The sequence below is a fragment of the Scyliorhinus canicula genome, chromosome 12 (genome assembly GCF_902713615.1).
Source record: "Scyliorhinus canicula chromosome 12, sScyCan1.1, whole genome shotgun sequence".
Classification (NCBI taxonomy): Eukaryota; Metazoa; Chordata; class Chondrichthyes; order Carcharhiniformes; family Scyliorhinidae; genus Scyliorhinus; species Scyliorhinus canicula.
This window is the reverse complement of record NC_052157.1, coordinates 157,448,510-157,464,038: the sequence shown is the minus strand read 5'-3', so window position 1 is coordinate 157,464,038 and position 15,529 is coordinate 157,448,510. Positions and strand designations below refer to the sequence as shown.

The 15,529-nt window shown below is 42.5% G+C and overlaps 1 protein-coding gene across 5 annotated transcripts in view; it reads right to left on the bottom strand.

Moving 5' to 3' along the window:
• med13a (mediator complex subunit 13a) overlaps positions 1–15,529 on the bottom strand; it is a 213,345-nt gene that overhangs the window by 36,799 nt on the left and 161,017 nt on the right. For all 5 annotated transcript variants that reach the window (XR_005462660.1, XM_038814673.1, XM_038814674.1 and 2 more), the window contains exons 19-23: positions 11,380–11,603; positions 11,065–11,257; positions 9,834–10,260; positions 9,213–9,432; positions 566–757 (exon numbers count right to left, since the gene is read on the bottom strand). Coding sequence is in view for 4 of the 5 variants with exons in the window: in XM_038814673.1 (XP_038670601.1) it covers positions 566–757; positions 9,213–9,432; positions 9,834–10,260; positions 11,065–11,257; positions 11,380–11,603 (1,256 nt within the window). In the remaining variant the exon portion in view is untranslated. The remainder of the gene's footprint in view (positions 1–565; positions 758–9,212; positions 9,433–9,833; positions 10,261–11,064; positions 11,258–11,379; positions 11,604–15,529) is intronic.

Sequence of the window (15,529 nt, the reverse complement as noted above, 5' to 3'; positions counted from 1 at the left end):
TCATGTGGCTTTCCCCGATCACACTACAAGCAGGTTAAGCAAAATACTATTCCCTCAGAGCCAGAGACCCCAAGCTAATTGCTGCAATCCGGAGTGCTGAGGTGACGATCCTTTCATTCAGGTTTCATGCCCATCTTTTACTGATGAGGGGTAATTATAATATTTACAAAACCTGAAACAAGTCAAATGGGGTTGAGGCAGCCATATTCTTTACTCATGGTGGATCAGAAATCAGAGCACAAAAAGATTTTACCTGTTGGCATCCCTCTTTTTAAGCCTAGCACCCCAAAAATGCTGAGCAAACGTTTCATCAGGACCATACCACTCTGGCCCCAGAGAAAATCTACATCATCCATTTCTTACAGGAAGCCATCAAAATAAAAAGAAACCATGAAGGAACAACAAATTCAATGCTAAAGTTGGGGGAAAGCAATAGATATATATTCATGGTGCCACACTGACTCCAGGGGAAATGCCACCAATCAGAAGTGGACAAGAAGCCTAAGTACATGGAGAATGTAGAATGAAGAGTTCTTTTAAAAAAATAGATAGACACATGACTTACATCTGGACTCTTTAAGGTGCTGTCTAAGGCCAATCCAGGGCCAAAGCCAGTCAGTGCTTTGACATAGGTGGAGGGTGGTAAAGATCTCCGACATTGAGTGAACACAGAAAATGCCAATGATTTAAGGTGCTGGGAATACAGGTGTCGGTCATCATTTTTCACAGGTTGCAATAGATATTGACATGGAACAATCTGTGAAGAAAAAAACAAATGAAAAAAAATGGTGAACCTAGTCTTAGTTCAAGTCTCAAACGAGTACATAGATTACATAGAATTTACAGTGCAGAAGGAGGCCATTCGGCCCATCGAGTCTGCGCCGGCTCTTGGAAAGAGCACCCTACCCCCTATCCAAGGTCAACACCTCCACCCTATCCCCATTACCCAGTAACCCCACCCAACACTAAGGGCAATTTTGGATACTAAGGGCAATTTATCATGGCCAATCCACCTAACCCGCACATCTTTGGACTGTGGGAGGAAACCGGAGCACCCGGAGGAAACCCACGCACACACGGGGAGGATGTGCAGACTCCGCACAGACAGTGACCCAAGCCGGAATCGAACCTGGGACCCTGGAGCTGTGAAGCGATTGTGCTATCCACAAGGCTACCGTGCTGCCCGTACGTCTCATTAAAATCTCACTCTAATATTTGGAAACATTCCATCTTTAATAAGATGCACCAAGCTCTGGTTAATATTTAAGCTAGAGTAGCTAGCCGTTTCCAATACCACTCCTGGCGTATGCAAGAGAAATAGAAGGGGCTGAGGCTTTTCAGTTCTTTCATCTGAGGGGAGAAAGAAGGACCATTCCACAGAGACTGGAAACTCATTTCCACATTACAACAATGAATACACTTCAAAAGTACTTCACTGGCTGTAGAAACACTTTCAGGTGTTCTGGGATTGATGCCTTTGTACTATTCTGCAACGCACTAGCTCAGAACAGTAAGTAACGATGATGAGAGAACTATTGCTCCCTCCAGGGAAGGAGCATTTATGCCGTGATGTTCCGCAGTACTAGACATCCTTCAGCTTTTGCCCAAACAGCATTGCTTTATCAAACAGCTTCAGAAACAAGTCACAACAGCTGTGACCAATGCGACAAAAGAAGCAGCACAAAGAAAGGCAGAGAGGCCAAAACCAACCCAAGGCTTCATGCTTGGCCCTTCAAACACTGGAAACTGGATAGCAAATCAGAACCAGACACCACAGCTCGTCTTGTTCTCCCTCCCGCCCTCTAACCAGTACTGTCCCAAGATAATTGGTGTTGGAGCCTCAATTTCGTAAAAATTAATGCAATAGAAAGCGGGGTATATAGAAGAAAAAATGACATGGGCTTAATCTTCCATGGGGTAGCAAACAACAGTGGATTGCCACTCACTCCTTTTCACTTACCTTAGTCTACAGCTACACATTTCTCACCCAGGCTTCTAACCTGGGCCTGCTGAGAAATGTGATCACAGTTGCCCCTGGAGTTGCGCGGTGCAGGAGATCATCGGGGAACGTGAAGCCACGCCTCCTTTTTGCAGCACTAGCTGTTGTACACCAGTAAGTTTAAATGTCCAAGCCACTTTGACACAAATAAAGGTGAGTGTACAAGGTCACTAAGGTGTTGGGGACGGGGGGGACATGTTCCCAGCGTATCTTTCTGTGGGGTACAAGCCTCCGGAGAATGGAAGAACTCAGCTATAGAGAAATGGATAAAGTGAACAGCCAAAACCGTAACACGTGTTTCAGCATACGCAAGTAAGAAATATGGGCTTATATAAATGCACTATGAATTTTAGTTACTGTATATTATAAATGCTCAAGAGTTAACTGCTGGTGTGTAAACAGTGGTAAGAATAGCTAAGTTAGTATCATCTGTGAGAAGTTGGGGGGAGGGATTAGTTTGCAGATGGCGATTGTGAGATTCTCTTTCTCACTCTGTGGACGTGTTTGGCTGTCACCTCGGGGCCCGCATTTTTTGAGTAGGTACTTGGCCGCTCCCGGCGGTGGAAATGGCTAAGTCGGGAATGGGTGCCCCCCAATTCGGTTGGCCACCTGGAATGCATGGGGATTGGGCGGCACGGTAAAAAGGTCGAGAGTTTTGCTCACCTAAAGAATCTAAGTGCTGAAGTGGTGTTTCTGCGATACCCATTTGCGGGTAAAGGATCAGACCAGACGGCGGAAGGGGTGGCTGAGCCAAGTGTTCCATTCAGTCCATTTGATGGACGGGCCCCGAGGTGCAGCGATCTCAGTTAATAAACGTGTTTTTCTTCAGCCACTAGGACCACAACGGATCCCAATGACAGATTCACAACGGTCAGTGGGTCTTTGGAGGGTACGTCAGTGGTACGGGTAAATGTCTGCGTGCCAAATTGGGATGATGTGACATCCATTAGAACAATGTTGTCTTCCATTCTCGATCTTGACCTGGACACACATTAACTGATCTTTGGAGGGGACTTCAACTACATATTGGATCCTAAACTAGATAGATCCGGGCCTAAATCGACTGCTCTCTCGGGGGTGGCAAAGGCGCATCTGGCCTTAATGGAACAGATTGGATGTGGCAGACCCGTGGCACTTTTTGCACCCAGGGACAAGGGGCTGTTTAGCACATGGCTGGGGCTGTTTAGCACATGGCTAAATCGCTGGCTTTGAAAGCAGACTAAGCAGGCCAGGAGCACGGTTTGATTCCCGTAACAGCCTCCCCGAACAGGAGCCGGAATGTGGCGACTAGGGGCTTTTCACAGTAACTTCATTTGAAGCCTACTCGTGACAATAAGCGATTTCCATTTTCATTTTCAAGGGGTTCTAATTCTTTTCCTATGTGCATAAAGTCTATTCCAGGGTTGACCCCTTCTTAGTGGCTTGGTCACTTCTACCCTGGGTGCGGAAAGCAGGATACTTGGCAATTGTAATCCCGGACCATGCTCCACACTTCGTGGACTTGGCCTTGCAAACAGATTCTAGTCAGCCCCCGCTATAAAGGCTGGACGTAGCTTTGTTGATCAAAAGGGGGTTTTGTGAGTGGTGAACACAAAATAGGAACGACTCGATCTCTCCCTTCACACTGTAGGAAGCACATAAACTGGTTGTAAGGGGGAGGTAATCTCCTGTAAGGCACATTAAGATAGGACAGCAAAGGTGGAACGGCAGCAGCCGGTGGACGCAATCCTCAAGACAGATCTCTAATATTCATTTGACCCTACCGCAGGAGCTGCTTGCAAATAGGAAGATGGCGCAAACATAGTTTCATTTATTGTTCACTGGGACAGCTCCAAAGCTCAAGGGTTTTTTTCTTAAAATTAGTATGGGGAGAAGGACAGCCATTTTTTAGCCCACCAGCTGAGCTGGCAGGTGGCAGGCAGCTTCCCGAGAGATTGAGCAAATTAAAAACTCAGGCAGCAGTTTTGTTTCTGCCCCAAATGAAGTCAATGCGGCCTTTGGAGTTTTTGTACAGGAACCTCTATAGGCGAGAGCCCCTGGAGAATAGTTCAGTCATGTCGGAGTTCTTAGATGGGTTGTCCTTTCTGGTGCTGGAAAGAGAAAGGCAGGTGGAGTTGGGGGGGTCGTCGAGTCCGGAGGAAGTACTGAAGGGGCTTGGATTGATGCAAATGGGTAAGGCCACTGGTCCTGATGGGCACCCCGTCAAATTTCATAAGTAGTTTGCGAGCCAGTTAACACCATTGATAGTGGACATGGTTAACAATTCCTCGTCACAGGAGTCCTTGCCCTTACGCTCTCAGAGGCCTCTATATCTTAAAAATCTCACGGTGTGTTTCTTCTCGATGCATTTCTCTTTTGTTTTTTTAAATAAACTTAAGAGTACCCAATTCTTTTTTCTCCAATTAAGGGGCAATTTAGCGTGGTCAATCCACCTACCCTGCTCATCTTTGGGCTGTGGGGACTAGACCCACGCAGACACGGGGAGAATGTGCAAACTCCACACGGACAGTGACCCAGGGCCGGGATCGAACCCGGGTCCTTGGTGCGGTGAGGCAGCAGTGCTAACCTCTGCGCCGTGCCCCCACACCACCACCATTTCTCTTCTGAATGTTGACATCAAACTGCTAGCTAAGGTGTCACCGTAGGGTTACGAGCCATGTACCCCGGAGGTGATAACGGACAACCAGAAAAGTTTTGTTACGGGTCGCCAATTATTGGTTAATGTTCGGCCGTTTTTTTTTTGCAAAATATATTTTATTCAAACACAATCAACGAATCACAATCATCTAAAGACACAACCAAATTACAAACTGTTTTCCCTTTTTTTTTTTAAATCCCCTGAAAGAACACAACACTCCCCCAAACAGCAGATCTTCTGCTTCGCCCAGTGCCTTGGTCTGGCTCAGTGACCTCATAGAATTTTTACATCTGACACGTCAAGTACACCGTCAGGGGGTTCTACCTGAGATAGCGGCTATTCATTTCCTAGTTTAACAAATTAATCATCAGCAGCTTAGTGGGTTGGGGGGGCGGATTAGTTCTCATTGTTGGGTAAAGAGTTTCTCTCCTGGTGGGCTTCGTATGGTTGGGGTTCTGTTTTTTCTAATATCGCATTTTTTTAACATCTGTTTTCCATGTTGTGTGTTTTGCTCATTATACATGAAAATTCTTTCATAAAAGTATTTTTAAGCAATGACTAGGTTAGCTGCACATAAAGGATGTCGTGATGATTAGGGATAACCTCTTGCTTAAAACTAGAAATTTCAGAATGCTTAAATGAAACTTAGAACAGTTTAACATATTGAGCCTGTGGAATATACAGTTTAACAATAAGAGATAGAAAAAAATAATTCAAAATGACTGGATTGTTTGCATATTAGTGACTGCATTACCACATTTTGATTGCAATTGCAATTGTGTTACCAAAGATCAATTTAGACTCCAAATCACCAACAGGCCTTAGACTTTGTTAATTGTAGTTCAAGGTGTAGCTATTGTGCATTGATTGTCTACTGATGCAATTATAAATGGTGTATTGATCATGAGGACTGGTGCAAGTCAAATGCCTTTACAAAATATGGAAGAGCAATCCTGGATACCAGAGCCAGAAAGGGATAAAAGGGCTCTCCGAAACGGCCCAGCACACAGCCGCACAGGTTCACAGAAAGAAGGACAATGGCGCAGTGGTTAGCTCTGCTGCCCCACGGCGCTGAGGACCCAGGTTCGATCCCGGCCCCGGGTCACTGCCCGTGTGGAGGTTGCACATTCTCCCTGTGTCTGCATGGGTCTCACCCCCACAATCCAAAGATGTGCAGGCTAGGTGGATTGGCCACGCTAAATTGCCCCTTAATAGGAAAATAAAAGAATTGGGTACTTTTAAGTTTTATTCTTCTTAAAATGATAGATCTGAGTGATGAAAAAAAATTAGGAACAACAAAGCTTGAAAGTAATTTAGGAATTCACAAACACAGCCTGCTAAAATGGAGTGCTGATGGAATGCCATAGACCTGAAATGTTGAACAGGATTTCCCACCCTGTGCCCAAAGAGTCAGTGGGGAAAGTATCCTTGCCAATCAGAGCAGCCCTACTGCCATTTATCACTTCAAATGTCTTTAACTGGTTGGAGGTGAAACTTTGCCCCTCAGTTCTCTCTCTCTCCTCTCTTTCCCCCCCCCCCCCAAAAAAAAGGCCTCTATTCTGGCAAAGGGAGGAGGGCTGCCCCCGTCCCCGTCCAGCTGACTAAAACTTGCAGATAGGTCAGGGCGGGTGAGAGGATAGTGAGAACTCCACCTGGAAAATTTTACATACCCACCTCCCACCTGTAAACTCACCAGCAGGAACCAGAAAATTCTAACCGTTAACTTAAGTGTTTCTCGTTCTACAAATATTTCCCAGCTGAATATTTCCAGCATTTTCTGATTTTATTTTAGATTTTCAAAGTCTGCAGCATTTTGCTCTTCTACATGAAAATAATCAAAAAGGTGACTAGAATGTTGTATGACTATAAAGGGCTCCAACATAAAAGGGGAGGCAGTTTTGAAAGTTATACAAAACCCTGGTGAGTAAAATCTGGAGTACTGTGTCATATCATATCTTAGAAATGATACACAGGCAGCACACATTCACAAGAATGTTACCAGGGATCCAAGAGGAGAGATTACATAAACTAGTCTCATATTCCCTTGAATAGATGGTGATGGGGTGAAATGATAGAGGTCTTTTAAAGGAATTGATAGGGAAACAACTTCTGCTTGTGGGGGAATATAAAAATCAGAACAAGGCCATTTAGGAGCGAAGTCAGGAAGCACTTCCTGATGCAAAGGAAGGTAAAAGTGTGGAACTCCCAGAAAAAACAAATTGGAAAATGTTGCAGTTCAAATGGCCATTTTACGATTTGAGATGAACAGATTTTTTGCTAGTTAAAGTATATTAAAAGATATGGAGCCAAATCACACAAAATGGTCAAGATCCCACTGAATAGCGGAACAGGTTAATGGAGCTGAACAGACTATCATGTTCCAATGTTCCTTTTGCACCTTGAAATTCTGACAACCAATTTGCACTTGACAACAATCCAATTTGATGTTGCTGTCTTCACTTTGGAGTTACTCGACTGAATATGATGTATTGAATGTGGAAACTCAAGATCAGATGAACATCTCATTCACTGCAAAAGGAGCTAAATAATTATAGCAAATGATAAACACCATTTTCTTGTGCCTTTGAATAGTTTTTGCTCAGTCACAACATACTGCAGCATCTTGTGACCTAATGTAGCAACACTTTGGCCTCTGTTACACCCAAGTTAGACACTAGCAGTGGACTTGCCCTATTTCTCCAAATAAGAAAGTACAACTTCTTTGAATGTTGCTCTGCTAATTGACTCAACTGGGTCTATCAATATGTTTCAGGCAGAACAAGCTTCTTATGCTAAATGCCACAATCGAGTAGCATTATTGAAACATATTTTAACACAATGCTCCCATTTACATCCCCCTGCCTCACCCACCATCCCACCCAAATTAAAGGATCCACTGAAGTGAGTATAATGGATGTTAGTATTTAATTGAAACGACCAAACGTTAAGCATCTGAACTAACAAGAGTCAGCCACTCTCTTGTCCTCAGGCTGGCTGGTACTGGCACAGGAACAGTTTGGTTACAAACACACATCCTTTATTTTGTTCAGATTCTGTTGCACAAAGACTGCAAGAGATCAAAACAAACAGATAATGTATGCACAAGCTGAGAAAACACTGTTCAAACAAGTGGCTCACTCCAAACATTTCCTTCTTAACCAAATAGAGACTTTTATATTAATTGTGATATCACAGCAGATCCAAATACTGAAATACATACAAACACACAAATAGGATGGCATGGTAGCACAGTGGTTAGCATTGTTGAATCACTGTTGCCAGGATTCCCGGCTGGGTCACTGTGCGAAGTCTGCACATTCTCCGTGTCTGTGTGGGTTTCCTCCGGGCGCTCCGGTTTCCTCCCACAAATCCCGAAAGACGCGCTTGTTAGGTGAATTGGACATTCTGAATTTGCCCCCAGTGTACCCGATTAGGCGGCGAATGTAGCGACTAGGGGCTTTTCACAGTAACTTCATTGCAGTGTTAATGTAAGCCTACTTATCACACTAATAAAGATAATAATAATACATAATCTTTATTAGTGTCACAAGTAGGCTTACATTAACACTGCAGTGAATAAAACCTTCATCCCAGGAACTGTTCTAATGCTTCTCTAAACTGTTTCGAGTGCTATTATATCCTTTCTCAAGTAAGGAACCAAAACAGACAGTTATTATTTCAGAATAATTTTACTAACTAATAGAATATCCAGTGATAGTATTACAATGGCTTTCTACCCAGAAGGTTGGTGTGAATTTTTTAAGAATGAATTAATTCTCCAAGGCTTTGTTCATCAAAGATAAATACAATGAGCTTGCCCGAGGGAAAGGAAGGCAAAAGGAATTCATGCAGCCAGGGAAATCATCAGAACAACATTAAAGATAGGGTGGCACAGTGGTTAGCACTGCTGCCTCACTGTGCCGAGGACCCGGGTTCAAATCCCAGCCCTGGGTCACTGTCCGTGTGGTTTGCACATTCTCCCTGTGTCTGCGGGGTCTCACCACCACAACCCAAACGAAATGCAGGGTGGATGGATTGCCTACACTATATTGCCCCTTAATTGTAGAAAAATAATTGGATAGTGGAAAAAAGGATTTCCAAGCTTCTCCTAATACGATATACTTTGGTTGAGTGAAAGGAGAGGTTGGTATGCCCATAAACCTCCAAAATTCTGCTTTGTAACAAACCACTGGAAAGAAACGTAGAGCAATTGAGGTGATGTAGCCTTTCAAACTTCACCTTACTGTAAGGCAACACTGCACTTGTGCTCAATAGGTTCCCCCTTTATAATGTCACAAATCTTGGGAAATTACTGCTGTGTAAATCTTCATACAACTTTTTACAGTGTGGTGAATGCAGTGTTAAATCCATTATATGGGTTCTAAGTAGTGGTTTTGATTGGCTTCAAGAGAAGTTACACCACATGCAGTTCTTAAAAGTTGAATTTTTTTTCTGAATACGGACGGTAATTTGTACCAGTATCGAGGGAACATATATGTTTATAAAATGTGGTACATTACTACATCTTCTATAATCATTTATTTGACCATTCTACATTTAAAGAACTGCACTCACCTGCACAGATATTGCATTCTTGATGTTCTGTGGTAAAAAGTGTATCATCTCCAGGTAGCAGCGCAATAGCCCGAGTGTCCAAACATTTGAAGATGATGACCTTTCATCCTCCGAATTGTAAGTAAAAGGATCCACAATGTACACAACGATGGATGGTGGGTAATTGATGGCATGAGACTCCCCCTCTGTCGGAACCCCAATTTTATCCCTTTCCATGGTGCTACAATGTAGTCATAAAGAAGTATAAAAATCAAATCAGCAAACACCCGAGCACAACATATGCAGGTACAGTAAGTGATTAGGAAAGCAAGTAGGATGCTGGAGATTATTGCAAGGGGAATGAATGGCAGAACATGATAGCAGTGCTGAATGGCCTGCTATAGCAATCCTGAACCTTCAGCACACTGTGACAATGTCTATAATTTGTATTTGAAAAACTAGCTGACAGTCAAATGAACCATTCAGATCAAGTTCCTGAAACCTGGTGTGCATCCAGAAATAATGCAGACAAACAAGTTACGGTAAATAACCAGCTTTAAGATCGCTAACATTTTCACATGAAGTGGACTGCAATTGTGTGCGGAGACATTTTTACCAACCCACAAAATATATCCTTCTCACCTCTCTGGAGGCTCCTGGTGCTGTTGTCCTGCTCCGCCCGCTGTTGAATCACCAGATGTCCCATTATTCTGCTGAACTAGCTGCCCACTCTGGGAGGCTGAACCTTGCATAGTCACAGCACTAGAGGAATTATTCAAATGTGTAAATGGAGGAAAGGAGGAAGACGGCTTTACTGCTGACGATGCGCTGGCCACATTTGCAGGTGCTGAGGCCACATTCGATGAATTACTACTGGCGACAGTGGCTGTTATGGCAGTGTTTGCTAAAGTACTGGCTGGTACAGGAGCAGAGGTGGAGGATGTGGTAGATGAACCCCCAGTAGGGACCTGTACTGGAGTTTGAGATGCACTGGACCGACTGCAAGAGGAGACGAGGTTAGGCTGCGACAGCAAAGAACTGTCCAATGTTTGACCAGCAAGGTATGGGCCTGAAATGAGAGGAAACATTTTTTTTTAAATACACTAACATTAACTTCAAATCTCTCAGGCGTTTATCAAAGGAACTCCTTTTCTCGGATAAAAACAAAAATTGTTGAAAACATAAGCATATCAAAACAAAACAGGCATCTGAAAAAGGAAGACATTTTTGAAAAGTTAACTTTCAAATGGTCTCAACCTGAAAAACTTTGATAAAAGGTTCCCAATCTGAAATGTTAATTCTTTTTGCAGGATCCAATAAAAACGCTGTGCATTGCCAACATTTTTTTGTTTCTATTCCCAGCATATATCTGATGTTTGCACAATCGGAGACTGAATAAGCAGCACATACAAGTAAATGGGAGAGTGAAGCCAAGCATCCTGGAGCCTTCAGTTTGAACAATATTGCGTAATGGTATGCAGCTACTGGCAACTATGACTAATAACAGGTTTCAGGAAACTAATCCTATTTGCGAAAAGGAAAATGCTTGTACAATCCACAATATAAATACTAGAAGGCCAGACTCTACACTTCTGTTAGATTCTCATTCCACGATGAAGGAAAACAGAAGCTGCAAGCAAGGAGGGTTCATGGCAGACAGATTCAAAACTGCTGCAGGATTTTAAATATATATTAATGACCAGCCATTCCCAAGAAAACCCTGTAATTTTCAATATTTTGCTTTTGCTCAAAGACAAAAAGCAACCAATTTAAGCCTTAACTAATACAATTTTGAAGATATTAGTTCACTTTTGAATTAACCTCAAGTGATATTTCATTTTTCATTACCTTCACTACTGTCGCCAGTACTTACCCAGATCATGTCTGCACACTTGAGCGTAAAGTTTAAGTTTTGAAAATGCTTCACTGCTGGCGTTTACGCAGTGCTGAGAGAACCAGTCATTTACCGGCTGCTCTGCGATTTTCAAGGCTGCTTTCGTCCCCACTTCCATGATTCCATCAGGAAGCAATTTTGAGATGGGCCTGTGCTGCCCAAGTCTGCAGGACTACATTTCAAACAATATTTTTTTTAATAAATTCTCATTATTAATTCTGCACTGAGGTTGTGTATCAAAGTTTTGAACATATTTAAGATCTTCATATGAATCAACCTAGCATGGCGACTTACCTCATAAACTGCACTGAGATCACGAAAGAAATTCCTCGCTCCATTCAAAAGCGCCTCGTTTTCTGGACAAACCACAACGTAGCCAATATCCCTTTGTGATCCATATGGCTCCAGGAGAAGTTTCTCCCAGTATGGCAATGCAAATGGAGATAACACCAGAAAATCACATTCATAGCCCAACATAAATGTTGGGATAGGTAGTGGTTCCGGAGACTCGTCTGTACCTGTGTGAGAAGAAAGCCCAACAGTCAAGGCCTGCTCGTCTAAAATGTCCAATACATCAGACCCTTCTGCTTGCTTCAAAGCATCTCCTCCTCTCCATAAATTGAATACTCAATTTTCACAATACAGCTGTACCTTTACAACTAGAATTTGAGGTCACCACATCAGTTCAGCCCTCCTGATGAAACTCTTAGTTTCGAGTCCCTCACCAGAAGTTAGGGACATAATCTAGGCACAGAAACAGGCTCTTTGGACGAACCAAACCAAATTCATGTTATTCCCCCCAACAAGCAGTACGGCGAATGTGCCGGTTACATTAAGAAAACTCTGAGAAAGTGCTGTAAAATGCACTCTTCCTGACCTTTGACTGAGATATCATTCAGACATAGAGGAACTTGAATTTGTATCATGGAATCGTTTACATAACTTCAGGGAGTTATCCTGGCATCTTCACTAACATTTATTTTTCAAACGGTACCATCAAAACTGCTACCAGATTAATCTACATACGATGTTCTACTCCAGAAATTATTTATTTTGAAGCATTTGAAGATGCTTTGACAACATCGCAACCCAAGGAAAAAAAAAATTCCTCTAAGATCATTGTTCTATTAATAATTCCATAGGCTGAGCACAAAAGCAGCTTAATGTCAGCATGGTTCAGTGACAACATTCTTGCCCAAGTAAAAAGGATGTGGTTTAAATCCCACTCCAGCAACCCAAACGTATAATCTTGGCTGGCACTCCAGTGCTGCGCTGGGAAATACTGCATTATTAGAGGCATTGCCTTCAGATGAAGCAAAACCAAGGCCCCATCTGCCCTCTTATGGTGCTGTCAAAAATTTCCACGAATTCTCACGGCATAATGGGGTTACAGGGATAGGGCTGGTTGGGCAGGAGTGTGAGCACGGTGCGCTTTCAGAGAGTACGGTGCAAACTCAATGGGCCGAATGACCTGCTTCTGCACTGTAGGGATTCTATGATTATTCAAATGATGAGCCAGTGAATCCACCTTATATTTATATTCTGGTCACCCTGTACCCCAAAATTAGCTAGTCATTATTTTAATTGCTATCTTGGGACTTTTATGCACAAACTAGCTGCCTATTAAGCAACAGCAATTCATTCAAAAAGCAATTAATTGGTTGTAAAGTACTTGGAGCATCCCGAGAACATGTTAAAGCACCATTAAAACACAAGATTATTATTATTCCATGATAAATGACAAATCAATCAATCATTCATTAATCATAAAACGGAAGGAATGTCAAAGCTCAGCACTGGCCCAATGACCCAAGATGAAGGTTTGCACTTTAGAGAAACACACCTATGTAAGATTACAGCACCTTCAATAAGATAAATAGTTATGATCCAAGCAAACAATTCCTATTTTATATTCAAATCAAATTTGATTTAAGCTGCAACTTTCAATAACAACAATATCTCCCTCAATGTCAGCAAAACTAAGGAGCTGGTCATTGACTTCAGGAAGTGAATTGTCGTACACGCCCTTTGTCTGCATCAACGGGGTATGGCAACTGCTCAGCCCAAAACCGTAAGAAAATACAGAGTGTAGTAAACCCGCCTCCCATTCATTGACTCTATCTACACATCCAGCTGCCTTGGGAAAGTGAGCAGCATAATCAAAAGACCCTTCCTACTCGGGTTATTCTCTCTTCCAACCTCTGCCATTGGACAGGAGATATAAAAGTCTGAGAACATGCACCAACATATTAAAAAAACAGCTTCATCCCCACTGTTACCAGACTCCCGAATGGCCTTTTATATACTGAACTGATCTCTCTATGCATCTTCTCTTACAGTTATAGCACTATATTCTGTATGCTTCACCTGATGTCTATGTCTATGTATTTACATAGTATATTTAACATACGTCCTATGTTTTTCATGTACGGAACGATCTGCCTGGACTGCATGCAGAACAATACTTTTCATTGTATCATAGTACACGTGACAATAAATCTAAATCTAATCATCAGCACCAAATCTGATCATCAGGTTACCACAAGCAACCACCATCAGAATATAATTCACATTATAAAAACTCGACCATCCTTTTAACTGCCTTGGTCATCTCTCTACTTTCCTTTACTCAGCAGATCAAACCTACTTCTACCTCACTTAACTCTTGAACTCGCACTTTCCCTCCCATCTCCCCTGATGGCTTCTCAAAGTTCATTTTGTTCACGAAACTACCCCTCTCCTTCAATCCCATTCCCATTCAATTGTTGACTATTTCGAAAAGACGCATCTCAAGTTCAACAGGAGAGCATTTGGTCAATCACTGTGTCTCCTGCCTATGTAATATGGTTATGCAAGATGGCAGATGATACTGGTCTGCACGTGCACACTGGATTTCTCCACATCTGTGCACATCAATTTACCCAGCACAGCACCAACAAAGTTTGCTTTTTAACTCTATTATTGCAATGCTCTTATGTTTGTGGATTCCATGGATCCCACACATCATTTGGTCAGCAGGTTGCTCAGAATATCTAGCTCACAGGCATTTTATTGACACGGAGGACATTTTACAGTACTAAGAGTGACAGGGACATCCAGAATTAGTACTGAATGCGATGCTTCAACACACTAATAATTTATGTTGTCGTGTCAGTTAGAAGAACTGTGAACATAAGTTATTAAATATTCAGTAACCCGAAAGATTCAGTTAAGACTGCAAAGAAAACTGAAATATGCTGAAATATGATACTGTGGAAGGAGCAGAACCCTTAAAACGCGTGCATATTCTGTTACATTCTAAAAAGAATATTTATTACATTTTATAAACAGAACAAAATTACAAAATTAATACAATGCAGTAAGCGAGGAGAAAAATGGCTGAACATACATCAATACAGAGGGGACCAGGAAAACAATATTATAACTGGTTTGATACAATCATTAGACATAGCTAGATGCCTCTAGGCAAGCCCACTGGAAACCAAGGGGGAAACCCGAATCATGAAACCACGAAAGCATGGTAAAATGGTGCACGCACTCGCACATTTCGTCTGCTTACAATTACCATGAGCGTTCAGGATAAATTTTCCGCACCATGCTTGGGCATACAACAATATAGGTCTCCCTCAACTTGAACAGTACCAAGGGCACAACAGGACTCGGCTCAACCCCAAGCCCCGGTATACCAAAGAAGCAATACCCAGCAGCTCAGGACATCCTAAATGGACACCTTGTCAAGGCACAAAGAGTCAAGAACAATCCAGCCAAGGATTAAACAAACCCATCTCAGCATACGTCACCACTCAAATCCTCCCATTCTAATAGCTCTAAAAACCATAACCACAAGGATTACAACACAATGACAAAAAGGAGTAAAACTGTGCACAGACCACTTTTCACATAATTGACTGTGATTTTTGTCGGAACAGGATAACAGACGATAATCATCTCATGCTCACATCTCACACAGCCTTGCAGAAAAGACAACAATAAATAATCAACAACATATCACAAGGCGGTAACGTCCAGGATTATAGAAGATTTGCAGGATAATGACACCATCTATGTTGCTCGAGAAGGTAGACTTGACCTGCTCAGCCACCTCCAAATTAATGTAACTAAAACTGGGCCTCATCCCAGCCCACTCTGAACGCCACGGTCAAAGATTTTCTGCAATTTAGCTGAGCTCCCCTTGGCAAAACACCACTCAGGATCCTCCAGGGACACAGCACAAAACATATATCCCAAGAAGAGACAAATATGAATTGTGCATAAGTATAAAATACAAGATTGCAAGACAAGCAGAGCCAGAGCTTGCAAAAACGCACCACTCCTGCGTTCACATCACAGAATCCCTAAATCTCTCAGTTTAAGAAGGATCAATTAAATGTTGCAGAATTGATTTTGAAAAGTATTGACAGACACTTTGGGCGCAATCGTCCCA